General features: G+C 38.4%; 1 protein-coding gene across 1 annotated transcript in view; it reads left to right on the forward strand.

Moving 5' to 3' along the window:
• C11H10orf67 (chromosome 11 C10orf67 homolog) overlaps window positions 1-25,063 on the forward strand; it is a 133,198-nt gene extending 108,135 nt beyond the window's left edge. The window contains exons 14-16 of the mRNA XM_030941281.1: window positions 1,778-1,852; window positions 1,938-1,998; window positions 22,732-25,063. Of these exons, the coding sequence (XP_030797141.1) occupies window positions 1,778-1,852; window positions 1,938-1,998; window positions 22,732-22,814 (219 nt within the window). The 3' untranslated portion in view covers window positions 22,815-25,063. The remainder of the gene's footprint in view (window positions 1-1,777; window positions 1,853-1,937; window positions 1,999-22,731) is intronic.
• Window positions 25,064-25,608: the final 545 nt, after the last annotated feature.

A 25,608-nucleotide genomic window follows, 5' to 3' on the forward strand; every position in this document is an offset into this window, starting at 1 on the left:
TAGCATATCACTTTTCAGACCACCGTGTGAATTCAGCTGGCAAATGGCATGGGCCAGTAATGGTTAGGAATTCACAGGAGGGTGTTTTTTGTTTGTTTGTTTTGTTTTTGTGTGTGTGTGTGTGTGTGTGTGTGTGTGTGTGTGTGTGGTGTGTGTGTGTTTTGAGACGGAGTCTCGCTCTGTCGCCCTGGCTGGAGTGCAGTGGTGTGATCTCCGCTCACTGCAAGCTCCACCTCACGGGTTCATGCCATTCACCTGCCTCAGCCTCCAGAGTAGCAGGGACTACAAGTACCCTCCACCACGCCAGGCTAAGTTTTTGTATTTTTAGTAGAGATGGGGTTTCACTGTGTTAGCCAGGATGATCTCAATCTCCTGACCTCGTGATCCGCCCGCCTTGGCCTCCCAAAGTGCTGGAATTACAGGCATGAGCCACCGCGCCCAGCCAAGGAGGGTTTTTTTTTTAATGGTGTTCAACTAGTTGCCAACCTTAGAAGCAGGCATTTTCCTTGCAAACTGCTTGGGGGAGCCTCACTTGAGGTAGTATTTTACCTTTACTCTGGTTATAGCATTACAGTCCCACACGTACAGTGGGGTGGGAGTGTCTTGTTAAATTCCACACCTTAGGTGGACCCTGAGTTGTATCCTGTCCTCCCAAGTCATAGGAACCTTTGACAACTCATGCACATATTCAGTAAGTTTGGCAAATGCCTTCAAAGTGAATGAGAGCTCCAGGGTGGAAGTCCTGGGTTTCCATCTTCTCTTGGTCTAGGACCTGAGTATTCCTATATGCCTGCTTGCTTTATTTATTTATTTATTTTTGAGACAAGGTCTTACTCTTTCACCCAGGCTAGAGTGCAGTGGCACAATCACTGCTCACTGCAGCCTCGACCTCTTGGGTTCAAGTCATTCTCCCGCCTCAGCTCCCCTAGCCCCTCAAGTAACTGGGACTACAGGCATGTGCCACCACACCTGGCTAACTTTTGTAGTTTTTGTAGAGATGAGGTTTTGCCATGTTACCCAGTCTGGTCTCAAACTCCTGGACTCAAACGATCCTCCCACCTCGACCTCCCAAAATGCTGGGATTACAGGTGTGAGCCACCTTGCCTGGCCCCTGCTTTCTTCATCAGCTTACAGCAACATTGAAAAGTATAAGAAATGAAAGTCTTATTTGTATTTAAGTTCTATGTCTGTGTTTTATTCACAAGTAGTCTTTCCATACCACATCCAAAAGTCCTTTGCATTTCATTTCAGCCTATTCAATTCCAGAGTCATTTGTCTACATTTCCTTGAATCCATATATTCTTATACTCCATTGTCCCAGCCAAAAGGCTTAAGGAGATTTTCATCTAGATCTCATAATACATCATTTCTAGAAGTATATGCTTCCTTTAATTTCAGGAAACTTTTCTTTAACTTGGGAATTAGGACACCATTGCTGTAGCTTCTAGTAACTGGGAGGTGGTGGGGACGCCCTTGTGGCTTCCAAACAGTTGCCAGTAGTAAGTCTCAATTGTAGGGACAACCAAAAGGAAGTAGAGTCAGAAGAGATACTAAGGAAAATAGTTTTCTTAAATTTTCTTTCAAAGTGGGCTGAAGAAGAAAGAGACTCTATCCCATTGGAATAAAGAAAAGGATTTTCCCAGCCATATTTGAGCAAATAAGTGACAAGCATAGTTTCCATATCTTGGTCAACTAAAGGCTAAAGAACATTAACATCCATTTGATTTGACTATTATTTCCTCCTGATAACACAGCACATACCTTTTGTGTCTTTCAGAAAGTAAAACCCTTATTAGTGCAATCTAGAACAACTGTAACAGGGACATCCTCTTCAAGTCATTGTACATCTTCAGTAAGTACCTTATTTCTCTCTCTCAAATATTTACTGAGTTAATATTATTCAACTTAAGTAATGAAAATTTTTGGTTCACTTACAGATAGACAGTAAGCATGTGGATGTAGTCAGTGATCAGGCATCCCTTCAACTTTCACCAAAAGGTAAGAATCTTTTTTGTTGGAAATGAAGTTCACACCAGAATGGCTACTTAGTCTAGATTAACTTTACTTTTCTTTTGTACCCTGAGGTATTTGGTATTCTGGGCGAATGCATGACTTTTTTCAGCCAATTTATAAAATTATTGCACAGATAAACTGAATAAAAGAATACTAATATATACTTCTGACTACTGATCACTGCTAATTGAAAATAAGTCTATGCAAGTCCCAATGGCTCTTGCCTGTAATACTAGCACTTTTGGAGGCTGAGGGAGGATCACTTGAAACCAGGAGTTTGAGATCAACCTAGGCAACATCTAAGACTCTACCTCTACAATAAAAAAAAAAAAAAAAAAAAAAATTATCCAGGCGTGGTGGCATGCACCTGTAGTCCCAGCTACTCAGGAGGCTGAGGATTTGCTTGAGCCCAGGAGGTCAAGGCTGCAGTGAGCCAAGATCATGCCACTGTACTCCAGCCTGGGTGACAGAGTGAGACCCTGTCTTTAAATTAAAAAAAAAAAAAAAAAAAAATTAGTTTTACTTCAAAACCAGACACTGCCTTAGTTGGAATCTCATTTCTTTTTTTAAGTTAAACTGCCAACAAACCTGAAGCTCCTGTTAAATTTCTGTTTTTTTCCAACTTAATAATTACAAGAAGAGTAGACTGGGCCTGGTGGCTCACACCTGTAATCCCAGCACTTTGGGATGCTTGAGTCCAGGAGCTTTAGACCAGCCTGGGCAACCTGGCTGTCTCACCCTCCTGAGTAGTTGGGACAACAGGTGCATACCACCATGCCCAGCTGATTTTTGTTTGTTTGGTTGATTGGTGGTTTTGTCATGTTGCCCAGTCTGAAATTATTTCTAAAGCATCTTAGTGTACTCACATTTTATGTAAACATATTGATTAATGAATTTAGTTGGCTTGAAATTTTTTTTAACTTTAGATTCCAGGGGTACATGTGCAGATTTGCTGTGTAGATGTATTGCATGATGCTGAGGTTTGGGCTTTGATGGAATTCATCACCCAATTAGTGAACTAGTAATTAGTTGTATGGGATAGGAAGTTTTTCCACCCTTGCCTCCCTCCCTCCCTCCTTTTGGAGACCCCGGTGTCTGTTATTCCCATCTTTATGTCCCTGTGTACCCAATGTTTAGCTCTTATAAGTGAGAACATGTGGTGTTTGGTTTTCTACTTCTATATTAATTCATTTATGGCCTGCAATTTTAGTTAGGAAGTTTAATTGACCATAGAATTCCAGTCCCTAAAAATTCAATTGAGGATTTTGCATTGAAAACTGACTTTCCCTAGCCAAGAAAACCATTTTGCAAAGGTCCCCTTGAAGTGACACAAATAAATTTTGATGGCCACATGACACATAAGGCAGCCCCACTGAAACAAACACTGTCACTCCCTTTTCTAAGCCCTGAAAATGCGAAATGTAGAGTTACTGCCACTCTTGTCTACTGAAAATCCTCCTAAAATCTATTAGCTCACGTTTTTGCCTTACTAATAAAATTGAATATAAATATGTTTTATGATCCATAATTTTACAGTGTGCTATAAGACTCATCATTCTGAATATTAATCAGCATTATAGAGGAGGCATAAGATAAAATGCTCACACCAGAAGCCTGTGGACATAACCATGAAATTTCCTCGTATTCAATCTCAGATACAGCTTTGACATGTAATGTTCTTCCCTCTAAAGATAGTTTTGGGAAATAATCCAGTTAACAAAAATTTCTTGTTAATTGGTTCCAGTTAATCCAAAATTTACTAGAAATAAATTTCCTATTTTTACTGAATAAAAACAACTAAATGAATGTTAAGAAGAAAGCTGAATTACTGATTTTCTAATTTGGGGAGTAAATGAATCTTCTCTTTAGAAAGCACGATCTTTAGTGGTAATGCCTTGCAGATGGCTTTCAGGCTGGACATTTAAAGGACCAAAATAGCTTTGCACAGTGGCAATATTGCAGTCAATAAGGTTTATCTGAGGTGCGATTATTGCTAATAAAAGGGCCAAATTAGCTAAGATTATGGCTAATCTTCACCAAACAAGTTATTCCGAGCTCCCAAAGTACTTTACAAGGTTGAGTACCCTCTTCAGACTCCCAGGAAATAATTTAATACATTATTAATGCTTTCAAGCACTAATTAAAAAATATCTATTAAAGAGGTATTAGGTATTGATATGGTTTGGATTTGTGTCTCTGCCCAAATCTTATGTCGAATTGGAGAAGGGGCCTGGTGGGAGGTGATTGGATTAGGGAGCTGATTTCCCCCATGCTGTTCTCATGATAGTAAGTTCTCATGAGATCTGATGGTTTAAAAGTGTGTAGCACTTCGCTGTCTCTCTCTCTCCTGTTCCTCCATTGTAAGACGTGCTTACTTCCCCTTCCGCCATGATTGTAAGTTTCCTGAGGCCTCCTAGCCATGCTTCCTGTTAAGTCTGTGAAACTAAGTCAACTAAACCTCTTTTCTCCATGAGTTAGCCAGTCTCCGGTAGTTCTTTATAGCAGTGTGAGAATGGACTAAGGCAGGTACATAAAATATAAGGGGTTACTATAACCTGTTTGGTAACAGATCCCAAACTGAACACTTTAAAGTTAAAATCCATTCCATTTTTAAATATGTAAATAGGATAGGAATATTTAAAATATCCTGTGGAAAGTTATCCTTTCTGTTACAGAATCCTCAGTGTTGGCATCAAAGGTTGAGCTTCTTAGGCTATACTTTCACACCACAAAACACTTTGTGAAATTGCATATAACTAGCATTCAGTGGATATATGTAATTTTCTAAATGCCTTTCACATTTTTACTGTAATCCTCACAAAAACCCTGAGATAGGTACTCTTGCTTTCCCCCATTTTACAGATAAGACCATTGAATACAGAGAGGTTTGTAAACTGGTAGGTTTATATTGCAAATAAGTGGAGCAGCTGGATTCAAATCCAGTTTAGGCTAAGGGTACCTGCTAATCCCCACTCAATTATTTTCACCTGCCCCAAGATTCATGCATGACAACACGGAAAATATCTCATTTGCAACAAAACACAGTGGGGAAAATCCATGGTGTAACAGAGAGAACCTGGACTTCGGAGGCTGACAGACTGCTTCCAAGCTCAGGTGACTACTTACTCACTGGTGCCTTCGTCTTAGTGCTCCCTGTTGTGTAAAACAGACATGGCAACCCCACCTCTTAGGTTTGTTATGAGGATGAAATGAGATCATATATGTGACATGCCTAGCTAATTCTTCTCTCTGCCTGTCCTCTTGAGCTGTTCATAGTATAATCCCAAACTAAAGCCTTGCAAATCTGTATTTTAATCCCCCCATGAAAGTAATGATGCCCTAAACAGTAGGCTAATAAATTAAAACAGCTAATCTCTACTGCTTTTTTTTTTTTCCTCTTGAGATGGGGTATTGCTCTGTCATCCAGGCTAGAGTGCAGTGGTCCAGTCATAGCTCACGGCAGTCTCAATCTCCTGGGCCCAGGTGATCCTTCTGCCTCAGCCTTCTGAGTAGTAGCTGGAACTACAGGCACACACCACCACATCAAGCTAATTTCTTTATTTTTTGTAGAGACAGGGTCTCACTATGTTGCCCAGACTGGTCTCAAACTCCTGGGCTCAAGCTATCCTGCTGCCATACATACCCTTTCAAAGTGCTGGTGATTACAGGCATGAGCCACTGTGCCCAGTCTCCTCAGCTTCTGTAATAGCTGATTTTCTACCAGGCATAAGTAAAAAATAAAATCTAGCAATAGTATCAAAACATACAGTATATATTTTGAAAAGAGTAAAGTAAAATATAAAATTTAATTTAAAACAATGTCATATCAGGTGATATGTCCTTCCTAGACCAGTTGAAAATGACTTTTTGTTATGTTGCAAGTTCTAAAAATTCTAAACAGAACGAGAAAGTCAAGTGGTGCATGCAACATAGAAAGTTTAAGAGACAAATAAATCCTTGTTACTCTAAGGGGATTAAGAAAATGAGGTACAATACTATCTGCAACATTTCAAAGCAGTTTTTATGCAGTAGTAATTATCCAAGAGAGCACAGGTAACATTATTAATTTGTTTGCTACTTACTTGTGATAAAGTGTGGGATCTGAGCTACCTATTGTGTACTGTGCACTGCCACAGATTTTATGTACTCAAGAAGACCTTTCTCACAGTCCAGTAATTAGGTGCTATTGACATTGTAATCTTTGGAAATGTTCTTAATGAGCCCAAAAGACACGAATCTTATAGATAAAACCTCAAAGTAACAGTGACTCTTTAAGTGGCTTGTCAGGAAGAGAAAGCTCAAACATCAGTATCTGAAACACAGGAGAAACCCAAATTTAAACCTAGATTACATTGTGTTGTTAATTCTCTGAGACTTCTAGGGAAGAAACATCCAGGGGGTGATCTGAAAAGGATTTTAAAAGACAGAACAATCGTAATGTATTAGATATAATTTAAAATCTTCCTTTTTACTCTTTGAAGCTTTGGACCCAAGATGTATTTTCAATAAGTGTATTCTGCACTGATTTATAAAAATGAATATTGTTTGAAAGTGAAGTTCAGTTGTCCCTGTTGTTTTAAATACAAAAACAAGTTTCAAAATCATGTAAGAAATTGGAAGTTAGATAAGAAATAAAAAGAAGGTTCAGGCATAAGTGTTAGCATTGGTTTATATATTGTTTCTAGATTGTCAGCTATAATTGATATAATTTGTTAAGGTTTTCAGATTCATATTCAAGTGCATATTTTTTAATATTACAATGTATATCCAAACAGTATATTTCACATAGAATTGATGGCCATAAAAATGTTAGGAAGAGTTAATCAATGAATTGTGAGTTAAGTACCAGGACTAACCTGATTTACTAAATATAATGTATTACAGGGTCTGTAAATGTTAATGTCACTGCCACCAACTTTTCCATTACTTTCCTTATTGCCATCAGTTACCTATTATTCAAATTTTATATTTCAAGGTTGTGCATGTCATCTTTGTCTTTGAGAATTGAGCTAATTCTCAACGACCTTTTCCTGGGAATTTCCCTTGCTTTTTATACATTTAGAGATATTTTCTATTAATACTTGAGACATATACTTTTAGCATACTAGATGATAAATTAAAACCTGGGGCTGGGCGTGGTGGCTCACACCTGTAATCCCAATACTTTGGGAGGCCAAGGCAGGTGGATCTGTTGTGCTCAGGAGTTTGAGAACGACCTGAGCAACATGGGGAAGCCCCGTCTCTACAAAAAAAAAAAAAAAGAAAAAAGAAAAAAAGAAAAAAAAAGGCTGGTGTAGTGATGTGCACCCATAGTCCCAGCTACTAGGGAAGCTGAGGTGGGAAGATCACCTGAGCCCAGGGAGGTGGAGGCTGCAGTGAGCCATGATGGTGCCACTGCACTTCAGCCTGGGCAACAAAGACCCTGTCTCAAAACAAACAAACAAATAAAAACCTGGAAGATCAGCAGCCTGTCTCTCAATTTTTCCTTCCAAATACAGTGAATTCCCAATGGTATAGAAATTGGTTAGGATGACCAACTGCATTAGAAAAGTGAAGACAAAAAAAGAGGCTCTCTCTCTAACTCAGGCTCTGTCCCCAGGTCAGATTGGGATTGAAAAATGTTAGAAATGAAAAGGGAAGGCAACCCATATGCTTTGAAAATACAGTGTTAATCTTTGAAATAAATAGGCAGGTAATTACTTTGAATTTGCAAGATCATAAAAATTTAGTAGAAAAAAGGTTAGACTAATACATATTAAAATGTCCTTTATTAATTTGGTGGACTGTCTTATTTCAGTCTAGTGATGTTTTTAAGCATACATAGACAATATTTCATTTAATAAATACCACTGATCACATTCCTTATCACACCCACACCTAGTGCTTGAAGCTCTCTAAAGCACAAGGCAGGAGACAAGAATGTTTCTGGTGTGTGTCGTTAGTCCGGTTAAGCCATGAGTTGGATTCCAGCAGCGTCTCTACCCTGTGACAATGATTTCATCCCAAACCTTGCTGCCTGGTTGCAGGCTGATATTATGGTCATTTAAGAGGCATTATAAACCATATAAGCCATTAGGGTAGTAGCAAAATACTGAGAAAGGGTTTAATTAGTACAGCGATGAGTGGGTATTAACTTTTTAATTTAGGAATGAGTCTGCTGGCACAATGTTACAGGATATTACACATGGATTCATGCAAATCTATGGGCTTACCGAGGGTACCCTTAACTGAGTTTGACATGGCATCTTTGTATATGAAAGGTGTCATATTAATATTCCTCTCAGCTGCTGGAACCCCCAGTTTGGAAATTGAAGGAATAAACTGAGATCAGAAGAGTGGTATTTATGAAGCGTCGACTTCTGCAAATGTCACTGGGTTTCAGTCTTTAGCTTATCGCGTTCCTGGCTTGTTCAACTTCTTTAATCAAAGTTCCCCATCTTCAAATAAACAATCACATGGGAAAAAGGACGTTACAGAAAGGAAGTATTTTGTCCACTATTAAATTCTACACAAATGTAAGCTAGAGTTGATCCAAAAACGATGACATAATTTTATTTATAGACATAATTAATGTAGAAATTTTTTATTAGGAAATATTTCAGATATTCATGGAATACAGAGAATTATATGTTGAACATTACCTGGCTCTATTAGATTTTGCCATGCTTGAGTCATAAAAGTAAGACAGTGAAAACTGAGTTGATACAATTCCTCCTTCTCTACCCAGAGGTAACCACTGCCTTGATTATAGAGTTTGTCAATCATACGTATTTTATATCACTACACACACACACACACTCTCATATGTATACATGTACAAACAATTTATAACATCATTTGACATGTTTTCAAACATTATATCCATGATGGTGGAAGTATGTGTTCTTAATTTTTACCTATAAATGTTTTTGAAATTTATGTACAGTATTTTGCTGTATGTAGCTTGAGTTCATTTATTTTACCTGCTGTATAGTGTATTCCATTGTGTAATATGAATATTCTACAACATATTCATTCTGCCATTGATGGGAATTCAGAAGATTTTCAGTTTATTAGATTCACAAATAGCTGCTATTTCTCATAGTGTACATAGCAAGAGGTTCACTAAATACCTAGAAGAGGAGCTGCTGAGTTCTAGTAACTTTACTAGATAGTGTCAGAATATGCTAATAAATGGTTACACTACTTTACAAACATATCAGTAGGTTATGAGTTTGTATTGTTCCATTTTCCTACTCACACTTGGAGTTGCCATATTTTTAATTTTTGTTGTTCTGAAGGATGTGAAATTGCATTTTATTCTTTTTTTGAAATTCCCTGATAACTAATAAGAATAATTTTTATATGTTTATTAGCCATTTTAGTTTCCTCTTCTATGAATTGCTTGGTGCTAGAAGTAGATGATTTTTCTATAATTGGGTGTTTCTTTTTTATAGGAGTCTATACATTCTGAACATTATCTCTTTGTTAGTTTCACACTTCATAAATATCTTCTTCCTGTCTGTGGCATGTCTTTTAACTTTGCTTTTGATGTCTAGTTGAATCAAATTTTTAAAAAGCTTTTATGTAGTAATATTTTTAGTATTTTAATTTATGAATTGTTCTTTGATTACCTTTCCTAGAAAAAAAATCTCCTACTCTGAGCTTATAGAAACAATCCCACATTGTCTTCTAAAACTATTACCAATTTGATTTTCACACTTAGGCCTTTGAAAGCACCAGAATTAATTTTTTTTATTATACTTTAAGTTCTGGGGTACATGTGCAAAATGTGCAGTTTTGTCACATAGGTATACATGTGCCATGGTGGTTTTCTGTACCCATCAGCCCATCACCTACATTAGGTACTTCTCCTAATGCTATCCATCCCCAAGCCCCCCACCCCCTGACAGGCCCCTGTGTGTGATGTTCCCCTCCCTGTGTCCATGTGTTCTCATTGTTCAACTCCCACTTATGAGTGAGAACATGTGGTGTTTGATTTTCTGTTCCTGTGTTAGTTTGCTGAGAATGATGGTTTCCAGCTTCATCTGTGTCCCTGCAAAGGACATGAACTCATCCTTTTTTATGGCTGCATAGTACTCCATGGTATATATGAGCCACATTTTCTTTATCTAGTCTATTATTGATGGACATTTGGGTTGGTTCCAAGTCTTTGCTGTTGTGAATAGTGCTGCAATAAACGTACATGTGCGTATGTTTATAGTAGAATGATTTATAATCCTTTGGGTATATACCGAGTAATAGGATTGCTGGGTCAAATGGTATTTCTAGTTCCAAATCCTTGAGGAATTGCCACACAGAATTAATTTTTGTAGATGATGTAGTTTTGGAGTCTTTTGTTGCAATAGAATAGCTGATTATCATATCATCATTTATCCTCCCTTTCCTGCCCCCTTCCCTTTTGTAATGCTACCTCTGACATATGCCAAGTCTCCGTGTTGGTAGGAGCTTTTCCTAGGATCTTCATTCTGTGCAAATTACCTCCTTGTCTTTTCTACTCAAGTTCCATGAAAAGACTGTTGGTATTTTGATATAAAGATTGATCTGGGAGAATTAACATTTTTATGATATTGAATCCTTCCAGCTATGAATACATCACAACTTTCCATTGATTTGGAGCCTCCTGTATATTTTAAAATTATGTTTTACACTGTCTTCGTAAAAGGTCTACATGTCTTTTATTGAATTTATTCCTGAGTCACTTATAAGTAAATTATACTTTTTGTTGCTACTATGAAAGGAATCATTTTTCTATGATCATTCTAAGTGTCTATTATTATTGACTATTTTTATGCTTTTGATCTTATGTTTAACAAACTTGCTGAACTCTATGGGCCTTATAGCTGAAAATTTTCTTATTTATATTTGGACAATCACATCATCTATAATTTGAAAGACTTGTCTCTTGTATGTACTTTTTTTTTTCTTTTCTTAATGCACTGGCTAGAATTTCCAGTATTGTAATAGAGCAGTCGGTGGCATCCTTTTTTGGTTTCTGTCTCTAATAGGATAATTTCTAAAGTGTCATCATGAAGTATGATGTTTATTGTAGGTTTGTCATAGCTATTCTTTAATCATGTCACTAAAGTTCTCTTCTGTAGCAGGCGCTGAAAGTTTTTATAACAAATTGATGGCTAAGCTTTACCTGGTTTTCCCCCCTTTACCTATTAAGCTGATAATTGTGATCATTCTCCTTTTATCTGTTAATGTTGAAATATATTAATACATTTTCTCATGTTAAATTTTACTTATATTTCTTAACTTTTGTGTTTATAATTAATTTTAATTTTCTGGTCTTTTATGTAGAATTTTTCTTCTGAGTTTGGTCTATAATTTTTTCCCCTGAATTCCCATTATCTAGTTTGGATATAAAGGCTATACTCGACTCAGTAGGAAGGATTAGATTCTTCTACCTCTTCTTTCAGATGATTAAAGTTAGTATATAATAGGTATCTCAGCTGAGCGTGGTGGCTCAGGCCTGTAATCCCAGCACTTTGGGAGACAGAGGCAGGTGGATCATGAGGTCAGGAGTTTGAGACCAGACTGACCAACATGTTGAAACGCTGTCTCTACTAAAAATACAAAAATTAGCTGGGTGTGGTGGTGCACACCTGTAATCCCAGCTACTCAGGAGGCTGAGGCAGGAGAATTGCTTGAACTCAGGAGGCAGAGGCTGCAGTGAGCTGTGATCATGCCACTGCACTCTAACCTGGGCAACAGAGTGAGACTCTGTCTCAAAAAAAAAAAAAAAAAAAAAAAAGATATCTCTTCTTTGATGGTGTGAAAAATTTGTCAAACTGGACCTAGTGTCCTTTGTGAAGGTGAGAGATATTTTCGAATACAAATTTAGTTTCTTTAATAGCTGTTAGTGTTCTTTTTTTTTTATTGAGTCAATTGCACCAACATTTTTTCTAGGCAATCCATTTGATCTAGGTTTTCAAATACATTGAAATAAACTTGTTCATTGTATTCTCCCATTAATTCTAAAATATCTGTAATTATGCCCCTTTTCTGCCCCTGATGTTTTCTTTTTTCTGAGACAGAGTCTTGGTCTGTTGGCCAGTCTTGGTCTGTTGTATTGTATGCGTACAGTGGCAAGATCTCAGCTCACTGCAATCTCCGCCTCCCAGGTTCAAGTGACTCTCCTGCCTCAGCCTCTCAAAGTGCTGGGATTACAGGCTTGAGCCACTGCACCCAGCCTCTCCCTGATGTTGTTTTATGTATTTACCATATGTTTGTTCTTAATACTGTCAAAGTGTTACATAATTTTTAGTCTTTTCTAAAGTGTTAATTTTTGGTTTATTAATTTGCTCTACTTTTTTTTGGTTGTTGGATTTTTGTGTTTCTCTGCTGTTTCCTTCTATTTTTAAAAGATATTTCTGTTTTTTCCTCTAGCTTACTCATTTTTATTACATATTAATAAATGCCTTTATGACTCTAAAAATGCTTTCGTTGCATCCGGTAAATTTTGACAGCACTTTCACTGTTGCTTGACTCTAAATATTTTATTCCATCATGATTGTCTCTTTAACACAGAGAGTTTTAAATATGCTTTGTTGAGATTGCTTTACCTTTAATTAATGACTCCTAAGTTCCTTGTAACGTTTCTATTAGCTCATCTTACTAATTTGGCAGTTCAGACATTCTTTATTCGTCTAATTTATTGTATGCGTAATCTCTTATGTTTTCTGAAAGAGAAATATAAAAACATCTCTCTATGACTGAAGATTGATCAGTTTCTCTTAGTAATTCTGTCAGTTTTTTGTTATACATTTTAAGGCTATGTTAAATGCTTCCTAATTTGTCATATTTTTTCTCGTGGATTGTTGCATGCACTGGCCTCTTTAACCCTGGTGTGGCCGGGTATGGTGGTACACGCCTGTAATCCCAGCGACTCAGGAGGCTGAGGCAGGAATGTCTTTGATGTCTTAAATTCTATTGTATCTTATATCAATAACATTATAATAGTTTTTGTATTAGTAATATTTGCATTGTATTTTTTCATTTTTTTCAATATTTTTATGATTCTTTATATTGGATTTTTCTCTTTTAAGCAACTTAAAATGATACCTTTTTTCTTTTTAGTTCTCTTTGATAATAGCTACTTTTTAACAGGAGAGTTTATTGTTTACAGTCGTGATTATTGATATATTTGGACTTATTTTTATTACCTTATCTTTGTATTTTCTGATATTTTGCTTTACTTTCTATTCTTTCTTGCTTTCTTTTAGGTTGATAACATTTTCTGTATTTTATTGTTTCCCCCGTGCTGATTTGAAAGCTGAAAGCTGTGTTTCTTTTCTTTTATTGTATATGTTTATATATGCATATGTTTTAATATATGTGTATGTTTAGAAGTATCATTACTTCAATAATTTGCTTTGTGAGGGCCTGTTTATGGTAAATTCTGTTTGCCTTAAATTTTACCTCACTCTTGATGGTAATTTAGCAAGGCCTGAAATTCTAGGTTGGCAGTTATTCTTTCCTCCACATTTTCTTATTGTATCATCACCATTGAGCCTCTACTTGGGATTATAAGAAGTCTGGTGTCAATTTTCCAATCATTTGTAGTTATTTAATGTTTTCTTTATAGTGTTCAATGTATTCAATGATGTATTTATCTTTGTCAGTATTCATGATGAAATTTTGATCTGATGATTCATGTATTTCTTTACTTCTAGAAATTTCTCAGCTACTACCTTTTCAAATATTTCTTGTACATTTTCTATGCTTCTATATTTCTTCTGAAGCACCTCTCAATCTGTTTTCCATGCCTCCAATCTACGTTTTCTAATTTTTCTTGGTTGTGCGTATGGGTGAATTCTTTAATAGTACCTTCCAACTTTCAAATTCTCTCTTCAGCTATGCCAGTTTATCCCATGTTTTAGTGTTTAATTTTAGTGACTCTTTTATTTCCAGAAATTTTAATTGGTTCTTTTTCAAAGCCACTGTTCTTGTTTTACTCTGGACTATCTTGTATCATAATTTGTTTTTCCCTTTTTATGATAATTATCATTAAACATGAGCTCTTTGAACATACTAAGCATAAGTTTTAAAATCTTTGTCATACTGTTTCATCAACTTAAATTTACCTGGAGTGAATTCATGTTCTGACAGCTTATCTTGCTTTTGTCTTGCCTAGGGTTCTATCCTGTTTATTTTGGAACTTAGGTTTGCATGGTCAAGTCTGTCTGTCTCTCTCTCCCTCTCAATTCAGTATTTCCTGAATATAATTCTGTGACTGCTTCTTGTGCCTCTCTCACTCCCAGTTTACAGCCAGTTCTTAATAAGTTTTGGGGTGCCTACTTTGCTGTGACATGAAGGGTCCTGAAGACTCCAAGCCAGCAGGTGGTCTAGCTCAGTTCCTCTGCATGAAGTGAGTCTGTGCCCTCTAACCTTCCCAGGCTCATAGCTTACTACAAAGCCATAGCCCAGGTTAAAAACTTGTTGTTGTTGTTGTTGTTGTTGTTGTTTCTCAACTTTCTTTCATTAAAGCTTCTGCCTTCAAGAGTGAATTTGTTCTTCCACACAGCATGAAGCACATTTAGCTTCTGTTACCAAATACAAGCTTTATTCTTGACCATCAGGATGGGTTTCTGCAACTGAAACAAAGAGACCTGTGGTTTGGGCTATGTATTCCTTCATTAAGGCTGCCATAACAAACTACCACAAACCAGGTGGCTTCAACCACAGAAATTAATATTCTCACAGTTCTGGAGGCTGGAAGTCTGCAACCAAGGCGAAGTTTGTTTATTCTGAGGACTGCAAGGGAGAATCTGTCCTGTGACTGTCTCCTAGCTTCTGGTAGCCCTGAGTTTCCTTTACTTGTAGATGACATTCTCCCTGTGTCTTCGCATTGCCTTCCCTCTATCTACCTCTCTACTTTCAAATTCCTTCTTTTTATAAGGACACAGACATATTGGGTTAAGGTCCACCCTAATGACTTCATCTTAATTTGGTCATCTGCAAAGACCCTATTTCTAAATAAGCTCACATTTATAGGTACTGGAGGTTAGGACTTCAGCATCTTTAGGGAGACACAATTCAATTCCTAATAGGCTGGCTCGTTACTTCACATTTCATTACAAGAGACATGTTTATCTTGTTCTCCCAGTGTGTCTTTTTGTTTTTCTTTTTAAATTTTATCTATCAGGCCCATATGGAGTCCTAAATCATGAATTCACTATACCATTGTTCTCTCTTCTTCCCCCACCAAAAAAATCCTACGGGTTCAAATCAGTTCTCTTCATGTTCTGGATGAAAGAACCTTCATTTGATTTCTACCTTATTTTATGTATTTTAAGAACACTTTACCTTTGTAAACAACTGCACAGTTATTGTTATCCCATGTATTGAAAGCATACATTAAGTATCAGTCATTTTTTTAAAGAACACTTTTAAAGTCTCAGTTTTATCTTTGTAGAAGTCTTTTCCTTGTGTATCCTGTCTGTGACCTAGGCAGTAAGTTGCCTTCTCTGGAAAAGCATGTGTTACAATGCTTTTGAATTGTTGAATTGTGATCCCTCCCATACACACACACCACCTCACAAAAATATGTTGAGACTTTAACCCCAGGCTCTTATGAATGTAATCTTATTTAGAAGTAGAGTCTCTGCAGATATAGTTAAGCCAAGGTCTTCTAGGTAAACTCAATTCAGTATAACTAGTGTCAAAGAGGAACACATCCTGTGAAGACAGAGACTCACAGGGAGACACCATGTGATGGCAGAGACAGAGATTGGAGTGATGCAACCACAGGCCAAGGAATGACAAGGATTGGTGGCCATGACCTGAAGCTAGGAGGAGGCAAGGAAGGATTCCACCCAGGGTCTCAGGGGAAGGCATGGCCCTACAAATTTTGGACACCTTGATTTTGAACTTCTAGCCTCCAGAACTGTGAGACAATTCATTTCTGTTGGTTTCAGCCACCCAGTTTGTGCTACTTTGTTATGGCAGCTCTAGCAAGCAAATACAAGGTGATGATTTAATAACTTCTATGGCATCACATCAAATAATTGATACCCACTATTCCAAATGAGTTCAGTGGCAGTACGTTTTCAGTTTCTATTAAGACTTAGGTAAGGAGTTCTGCCATTCAGTGCCCACCATAAAAGAGATACGTTCCCTTGATCAGTTAGAAAGCTACTTCTTTCAAGCTTCAACATATGTTCTAGCATTAAGGAATCAAATGTGACAAGGCTTGTATATAAGTGTGCCTGCCACTTTCCTGGCCATTAGCAAGTGATCTATATATGTTTGATAAAACTGAGTCTGAGGCCAGTCATGGTGGCTCACACCTGTAATCCTCCCAACACTTTGGGAGGCCGAGCTGGGTGGATCACTTGAGGCCAGGAGTTCAAGACCAGCCTGTCCAACATGGTGAAACCCCATCTCTACTAAAAATACAAAAATTAGCCAGGCATGGTGGCAGGCGTCTGTGGTCCCAGCTACTTGGGAAGCTGAGGTGGGTGGATCACTTGAACCCAGGCGGTAGAGGTTACAGTGAGTCAAGATCACACCACAGCATTCCAGCCTACGTGACAGGGCAAGATTTCGCCTCGAAAAGGAAAAAAAAAAAAAAACTGAGTCTGAGGTTAACTTCATTTAGACTCCTGATTTCATGAACTTAGGTTATGGTCTCACAATATCCCTATTTGTCCTGGAGAACACCACCATGTCCAGTACTCTCTTCCATAAACATGCCCATGCCTCCTTTTCTTACTCTCTCATTTGCTTCGTCTGCAAGCAGGTGCCCTCTGCCCCCCTTCCCTTTGATGTGAACCTGCCTGAGGGAAATCAGAACCTGCTTGCTACCCTTCTCTGGCTCCAGTTTCCTCCACTTTCCTCCTGGCTTCATTGCCCTCTGGCACTGCCATCCACTGGGTCACCAGAATCTGTCAAATGGCAAATACAATTTCTAGTCCTCATCTCACTTGACCTCACCCCAGGATTTTGTTACTGCTAAGCATTCCTTAATTTTTTTTTTTTTTTTTTTTTTTTTTTTTTTTTTTTTTTTTTTTTTTGCCAAGATCTGGCTGTATTGCCCAAGCTGGAGTGCAGTGGCGCAATCTCGGCTCACTGCAACCTCCACCTCCTGGGCTAAAGTGATCCTCCCACTTCAGCCTCCCAAGTAGCTGGGACCACAGGTGTGCACCACCACACCCAGTAAGTTTTTGAATTTTTGGTAGAGACAAGGTTTCGCCATGTTGCCCAGGCTGATCTCGGGCTCCTGAGCTCAAGCAATCCACATGCCTCGGCCTCCCAAAGTGCTGGGATTACAGGCGTGAGCCACTGTGCCTGGCCCCTTAAATGTTTTGTGAATAGCTCTATTGAGATATAATTGACAAATAAAAATTATTTATACTTAAGTGAAATGATCACCACAGACAAGCTAACTGGCATATTTATAATTTCACCATTTTCTTCCTCTCCCTTTCTTTTTCCTTCATCCTTCTCTCTCCTCCTCCTTTTATGATGAGAACACTTAAGAGCTACCTACCCTCTTAGCGAATTTCAAGTATACAATACAGTATTGTTAACTATAGTTACTCTGCTGTACATTAGATCTTCAGAATTTATTCATCTCACATAACTGAAACGTTGTATCCTTCACCTTAATTCTCAAAACACTCTCCTCTTGACTTCCAAGACATCAACCTGTCCTGGTTCTCCTCCTCCTATTCAGAGTGCCCTTCTCAGTCTCTCCTGGTTGATCAATTTTGCCCCAGCTCTGTGTCTTCAGTGTTGAGGTTGCTAAGGATTTTATATTTCGCTTCACTTTTTCACAGTTATTTCCTGCTGAATCCTTCAGCAGATCTCTATGGCTTTCAAGATAAAATCAAGTTCTTCAGTTTAGCCTACAAGACCATTCATAACCCCTGCCTCTCCCTTATGTGAGCTTTCTAACCTAGTGGTCACAAATGACTTGCAGTTCCCTGCTGTTTCATGCTGTCCCAAGGACATGTTCCTGCCCACATGCCTTCATCTAGGTGGTGGGTCTTCTGCCTGGTCTCGCTGAGCTTCTGTGTTCAGCTGGTCATTGATGGCCTTATGCCGGCTGTCTGCTGGGGTGACAGGGGTAACCAGACCTCATGTCTCTCATTATCAAGTAAGCTAAGTCAGGCTTGCTTTCATGATGGTCTCAGGGTTCTCCAGAACAGCAAGAGAGCAGGCTCCAATGCACAGGATTGTTCAAGTCTCTGCTGGGGTCACATTTGTTCTTGTCCCATTAGCCAGAGCAAGTCACAGAGCCAAGACCAGAGTCAATGTGTGAGGGAACTGCAAAGGCTGTGGGTAATAAGTGGAACACACTACTTAGCCTTCTAGGTTTTACCTTCTGTTTGTTAATCCATTCACTCATTCATTCCACAGTCTTTATGAATACCTAAGCAAAGCCTTAGGCGAGGCACTGAGGATATAGCGATTTTTCTCAGTGCCTGGAATTTATGTTCTAAGACAGTCACTCAATGACTAGCATATTCTGTAAAAGTCAGACCAGGATTTGTGGAAGTCCCATGAGGTAAGGTGGGCCTCAGGAGGTCTGTCTGCATTCTTCACCATTTCTGCAGAAATCGCTACCTTGCTATTCAGAATTATATATTAATAATAATATATAACCACTTTTCCCATAAGAATAATCAGAAACCAAGATACGGAAACAAAATTTTAAATATTTTCAGTGTGTATGTTTTTAAAACCATGACTGAAATATTACTGCATTTCTTTGGGAACCTATAAATTCAAGCATGAAACTGTGTGATAACAGCATTTCCCCTAAATATGCAGATGTCAAGGTGTGTTACAGGTGAGTTACAGGAGCAGTTAACATTTCAATCCTTAGGTTCCAAGTTGTTCACCTGTTCATAAGAAAAAATAGCTACTTGAAACTTCAAATTCATATATGCAAAAATTGCATAGACCAAACGTTCAAATGAAAATCCTTTTAGAGACAACTACCTAAAGCTTCCATATTAAGAGTGTTTATTTTTCTCTAGGATTAGAACAGATTGCATTGGCAGCCCGGTCTTTCATAAAGAGGGGGGTGGGGAATAGACTTGGGCCTTCATTTTCTCACAAAAGGCACAATGTGAAGCACATCTGTGAACATTGCATAATTTGTTATGTTCTACAAAGAGGTGGGTTTTTGTTGTACACATACCACAGCTATTTGGTCCCGTTTCACCAATGATCTCTATTCAGGTCCAGAAAAGAAATTGGCCTCAGAAGAGTGAAAGGAAAGTAAATTTTTCTTTAAAAATTAGATACAGATTATCACTTCAAAATGCAGGAGGGAATTTTACAAGTGCCGGTGTACTGATTAGCTTTCCAATGGACATCCAGCCCTTTATTAAACACATGCTAACTGTGGTCAACTGTGACCGATGTGGTTTATTACTCTCCAGAAGGGCTGAACTGAAATCACCCATCTAATTTAATTGAGAAATGTTGGATGAACTTGAACTGTTTCATGGACATGAATGACCAGAGAATTTATTTGATGAGACGTTAAAGGTTGAATACGGTAACTATCTCTTTGATGGTTTAGTACAGTCGATTCGTTTGTTCATTAGCATGTCTTTCGTATTTTTCATTACTACCTGAGCAACCTAAATGAAAAAGGCGGAAAATAAAAGTTTTTGTACAGCATCATTACAAAAATTACCAACCTTCCCTTTATTGGTAAATATTCGTGACCACTTTTAATGTAGTTAACACTTTTCAAAGTGACATCAGCTTTCCAGTAAAGGAAGTTCACAGTAATTAAATGGTGAAAAACATTAATAAGTCCACTGGGATTTTTCATGTGATAGTCCCTAAATTATTTTCAAAATGTTGTCTTCTGACTTCATTCATTAAGACAAAAAAAAGCCTTTAAGAAGTTGGCATGTTATTCACCAAACAAGCTCCTTTGCATTTTCTTGTAAACTGGGCAGTGTGAGCTATAATTGGTGACCTCACAATGAAACATTTGTAGTAACTTTATCAAGTGTATGGCACAGAGGTGGCATCAGATGACAGTGCTTTCTCTTCATGTGTGTCTGCCAACATTTAAGGTAGATTCTGCTTTTTTTCCAATGACTAATGCTGGGGCATAACTTGGAGATATATACCTTTTTAAAACTAGATTAAAATATTATATATTTTAAATTATCCACAGAAAGTCAGAGCTGGAAACTCAAAGAATAAATTACAAAATCACACTTCATGTAACTAGTGACTCTTTAAATGAAATTTTTCATTGAAACTTTGTCATTAAAATAGAAAGGGCTTTGGCTGTGCCCATACAAGCATAATAAATGGTGTATGTTTGTGATACTGAATGACTTTTACCCATATGCTGCACTGCAAAGCTACATGAATGAGGCATTTACCAAATCAAGCCCACCACATTAAACAGAAAAACAATCTTTATTCATGGTAACTTATCAGTTTCAATTAATCAACCCTAACAATGGAAATTCTGATGTGTTCAAGCAACTTGAAAGCAATAGGTCATCTCCAGGGCAGCATTGTTGTGTCTTTGTGCCGAAGGTCTCAAACAAAGCAACATCTTCAATAAATATACATGCATATACATACATACATGTGCATATATATACATACAAATGAACAGTTACAGCTGAGTCCTGTGGTGCCAACAAAAATGCATATGTATTGTTTATTATTTTTATCATAGCACATGTAATTGTTTTCCCTCAAGTATTACTTTTTGAGCTCTGCAAGTTTAAACAAAAGGAAAGAAATTTCCATTGGATGACCATCCTTTCAGTTTCTGTACTGCTATGTGAATAGCATTGTGCAAACCATTCCATTGGTTTTGAAAAGGGGTAACCATTGGTTTGATTTGGTTACACGGTTTAGTAAAGAGCTCCCTCCCACTGCCTTAGGGTCTGTGAAAGGTCTGTGACCTGTTTAGAACTGCCAAGTGAAATGTCATGTCGCCCCTCCCAAATGGGAGTATCTGCATTCATTTGATCAGTATAAAAAATGATTGGGGATGGCGAGATCAGTGCTTTTGAATTGCAATTTATAGCAGTTTACAAAAATGCACATTGTTGGAAAAGAAAACATGGAAGTGTTTCTTTCTAAATTGCATTACCTGTGAAATGTCATTAGTCTTTTAAGGATATTTACATCCTTTTTTTAATTATTTAGGAGACTTACTTCAACTAAAGCAAATCAGAATTTTGTTACATTATGATTTTTTTAACTTGTATTTTGGTTTTAGTGATAGAATTTTTTAAAAAGCAATGTTTCTGAGTTATTCATATAAACATAATTTATGTCCATTTATTGATTTTCTAAGATAATCTTTGTTAATGAGTTGTATTAGTAGAAGATTCTTAATCATCCTTCCCAGATTGTTCAGGAGATTTATTTGTTGGTAAATTGCTTGTCTGCTGATTTCTAATAGACTAAAATCTCCAGTATATTTAACTCTAGCAAGTTTCCACTATTCCTTCAACATTGCACTACCAGAACTTCTTTGTAAGATGAGTACTTTTCTAAATTATGGAACCCGTTGACTCATCTACATGTATGCATAGTTTTATAAAAGGGAATTTCATTTCTTTTCATTAAATATGCAAAAGAATACACGAAGCTTATCCAGAAAGTTTAGGTAGCCTGTTCAAGTTCATAAGGACTGAATGAAGCCTCCTGGAGTTTCTGGGGTGCAGAAAACAATGCCCTTTTTGCTATTTCCAGGCATCTCACAAGCTCCGTATCTTTATGGCAGTGCGTAGTATTGGACATTACTTGAAAGAAAGCTTTGAGTAAGAAAAGTTACCTTGGGAAAAGGCCCTTGGGGCTTCCCTGGTTGATACTCGACTAGAAAAAGAAAGGCCCTTCTGCAGAAAAGACTTGACCCAGATAGGCTCTGGAGCACTCCACTTTGAACCTCCCAACCATTGAAATCCGAGGTTGTCACGTTTTTATCTTTGTTTATGTTAAGCCTTGGAATGACAGCCTGGCTCCTCTGTGTTCCCCTCTCCCATTGCCTGGCTGTAAGTGTCCACATTGACACCTACCGGTGACCGCAGGCTGCAATGCTTTGTTGCCTTCTCCACGCTCCCAGCTTTCAGTGGGATTAGCCCAGGGCCTTTGTTCCCCTTCAAAGCTGGAACATCACATCCCATGTTGTGGCTTTCCTGTCTCAGACCCCCAACGCTTTCCTCACAATTTACGCACCAGGTAAATGTTCCTCCCCACAGGGCAGAGAGCCCAAACTGTTGAGGTTGGGGGTGGGGATATCTTCCCATTCCCCAGTTTCAGAGCCCAGGGCCAATGTGGTTTTCTTTCCTTCTCACTCATAATTTTCTGTTTCACATGGAAGAAAGATTGCAAAGCAAATGGAAATTTAAATCTTGGAAAAATCAAATCCCTGTTACAATGGCTTCAGTAGAATGTTGAGTACCGGCCTTTATCAGGGGCATCTAAGACTATTCCTGCAGTCTGGGGCTGCTGGAGAGCTCCAGACTGTCTCAGAGCAAAGCCTGGCTGGCACACGCTGTCTAGAAGGCCAAGGATAATCTGCCTGCCTGCCCTACCTCCTTCACCACCTCCCTTCCAGGTTCCTGAAGAGGCTCCCAGCTAGGGCCAGGGCTGGGAGCACCCACTAAAAAGATGATGCAAAATGCTATGGGGGAAGAGTGGGGAGTGGTTTGTGTATGGTAAGTAAAACGAAGTTTATGTCTGTCCACCTTTCTTCATGTTTAGGGAAGTTGTCGGAATCCCCAAAAGAAGAGTCCTTGGAGGAAGCATCCATGCGCCAGAGCAGCCCCGCGGAGACTGTTGATTAACTGAGCAGAAGCCTGGACTGCGCAGATGGGGCCACACCATCCTGGTGTAAGGTGCCTCCCTCTCAAAGGATACTATCTCCAAGAATTTTCTAAACTAATTGTTTAATCTCTCCGGATTATGTACATTAACCAGCACTGTGCTGGAATAGACTCAATGCGCGCCTTGTGCGCGCTCCTTTCCACGCCTTTAAGGAAAGCGCTGACTGGTGCTGGGTGAGCAGGGCACACCGACCCTGCAGGGCGACCACATCCATTCAGGTGCTCCCGGGACTCAGAAGAGTCCAGGCGTCTAAGAGTGGGAAGGAACGGACTTTAATTAAAAAGTTTGACTCCCTCTCTAATTCATCCAGTCTTTCTATACCAAAAACATCAATCTAATTTGCTGTCTCCTCGCCCAATAACTAGTCCCCATGAAGGTGGGTCATAAAGACTAGAGGGAGATCGTACATTTCCTCAAGGAAGATTCATTCTTATCTTACCTTGGCACGGGGCACCTAGCCGCATCTTAAAGACTGTCAGAAATTCTTTAATAAGTAGGGAAACTCTTTGGAGTTTTGCTTCCTGGTAAGGATGCAAACCAAGATTCTGCTGGAATGCCAGACACCATTTGCCAAAAGGCGGGTTTGCTTTTCTTCCATGCATAATATCCAACTTGGTTCTTTCTATTCCCCTAACTACAAGTAAGGCCTTGTTAAGAGCCTGTATCTGAATCGTAGGCTCTGGATTACAGAATTCTAAAGTTATTTATTAAGTCTCAAGAAATATATTTGTGGTAGTTGTCACATGAAGCTGATATACTTTAGTTCAAAAGAAAGCTGCAGAGGCGATTTATTTGTGCGTAAAAGGAACACGATTTAATTGGAGAGAGACGTGTTATTTTCAACGCAAGTACACAGGATGGTACAGCGCTGTGGAGCATTGTTCGAGCTTCATCTACTATGCACTATATGCCGCTGTCTCCAAAGGAGTGTTGCCCTAGAAACTTGTTTTAAATCTGCTGCTATATATCAACACCTTGTTTTAGCAGTCCTTGGCTGAATTACAGTTACACAGTTTGGCGCTTCTTTCAAATTTCCTCCCATCAGTTTGGCTAAAGAAAGGAATTTTTCTCCTTTAGAAATGAATTGGCTTAATTAGTAAGTAGATTAATGGCAATTGCTGGTGAGTTGGTTTCCAGCAGAGTTTCACCAGAGAGGGTTAATCGGAGTCAGGTCTGGAATCTTTCCCAGAACTGGCTGCCAGCCATTTCCACCAACCAATCAACCCTACAAGAAACAGAGGAAATGAAATAAAATTTGTATCCTCTGTGCCATCGTCCTGGACAGAAATTCCTTGGAAGCAGCCTCCTGGTCGGGTGCAATATCAAACTGCTTCATTTCAGCACTTTAATAGAAACTTGAACCTTCAAGATTTATCTGGGTACCAAAGCAAAGTTTCAAATGGCACAATAAAGGTCTCCACAGAACCCTGGAAATATTGGAAATTTCTGAGGCTCTCAGCCAATTTCAGGTTGGGAGAAATTGCAAATCACCCAGGTCCTGCCCTATATCTGTTGTCCATCAGAAGCCCTTCAAAAGTTTTGCTGTATGTTTTGCATCCTTTTTACTTATTTTTTTCCCATAGCAATGAAAATGCATTCATAGTTTAACTTGCAGCTGCATTAGTCTTGCAAAAAAAAAAAAAAAAAAAAAAAAAATCCCTGCTGAGAAATGCATATAATAGGAAAAACAGATCGGCTGGACAGCAGTGTAATTAATGCCAGAAAGGGCTGAGGCCGGTTTCATAGTTTGTCTTTTGAGGATATCAAGACGAGACCTGGTGAAAAATGACGCATGCTTTAGCATTTCAGAAAGCTGGCAACTGGCAGCGCTTTTCCTTTTTTCTTTGACTTTCTGCCGCGGAACAAAGAGGTCCGCAGAACTAGCTAGGTTGTAATGAGTTCTATGTCCCTAGCACATTAAGTGCATCATGGAAACATATTGTATCGAAATAGTTTGGAGGAGAATACCAGGGATGAAAGAGAATGGGTGCTTTGATCAGCTCCCTGGGGTCCTGAGCGCGCACAGACTGACTTGCAAGGAGTTATTCAGCTCCAGCTAGACACACTTACAACACCATTGAAAGAAATTTGCATATCTGTAATTTATCACATTGGTCCAGAACATTATTGCAAGGTAAATAAAAGTTAGTTGAATAAAAAAAAAAACAATCATCGCAGATATAGAGAAAACTGTGAAGCCAGTCTTTCCACTAAAAAATAGAAATAAATATGTCTATAAAACATAATGACTTAGAAGCAGCTGACTTTATTTTAAAATGCCTTTAGAACAATAGGTTATGCACTGGCAAAAACAAGAGTGGCCACAATTTCTTTGCCTTTCTGCTTTAGGGGAGTGTATTCGCTGCTTCCCACTGGAATAAAGTCAAAGTTGAGATGTGTTTGGCCATAACCAGCCTGCAACATGCAGACAAAAATTAGTACACACTTTGAGTAGATATGAAAGACCACTTAAGGTCTCTAGCATTTGCAAATGCTAAGATTAAATCTCATTTATTCTTCTGTTGATTTCATTCCTAAGCCTTGTTTGCTGAATTTAGCTCAAGAGGATGAAATGTCCAGAGATCCGGTCAATAGGAAAACTTGCTTTCGAATGCCCCATGAGAACAAGTGAAAATTTAACAGGCAGGCATTGTTCTGAGTTTTGAAACAACCCAGTTAAACAGCAAACAAGAATCTTCAACTTGACCTTGAAAAAGGCTGTGTGCCTGCAGATAATCTATCAAACAACTCTAG

This window comes from Rhinopithecus roxellana, chromosome 11, assembly GCF_007565055.1.
Source record: "Rhinopithecus roxellana isolate Shanxi Qingling chromosome 11, ASM756505v1, whole genome shotgun sequence".
Lineage (NCBI taxonomy): Eukaryota > Metazoa > Chordata > Mammalia > Primates > Cercopithecidae > Rhinopithecus > Rhinopithecus roxellana.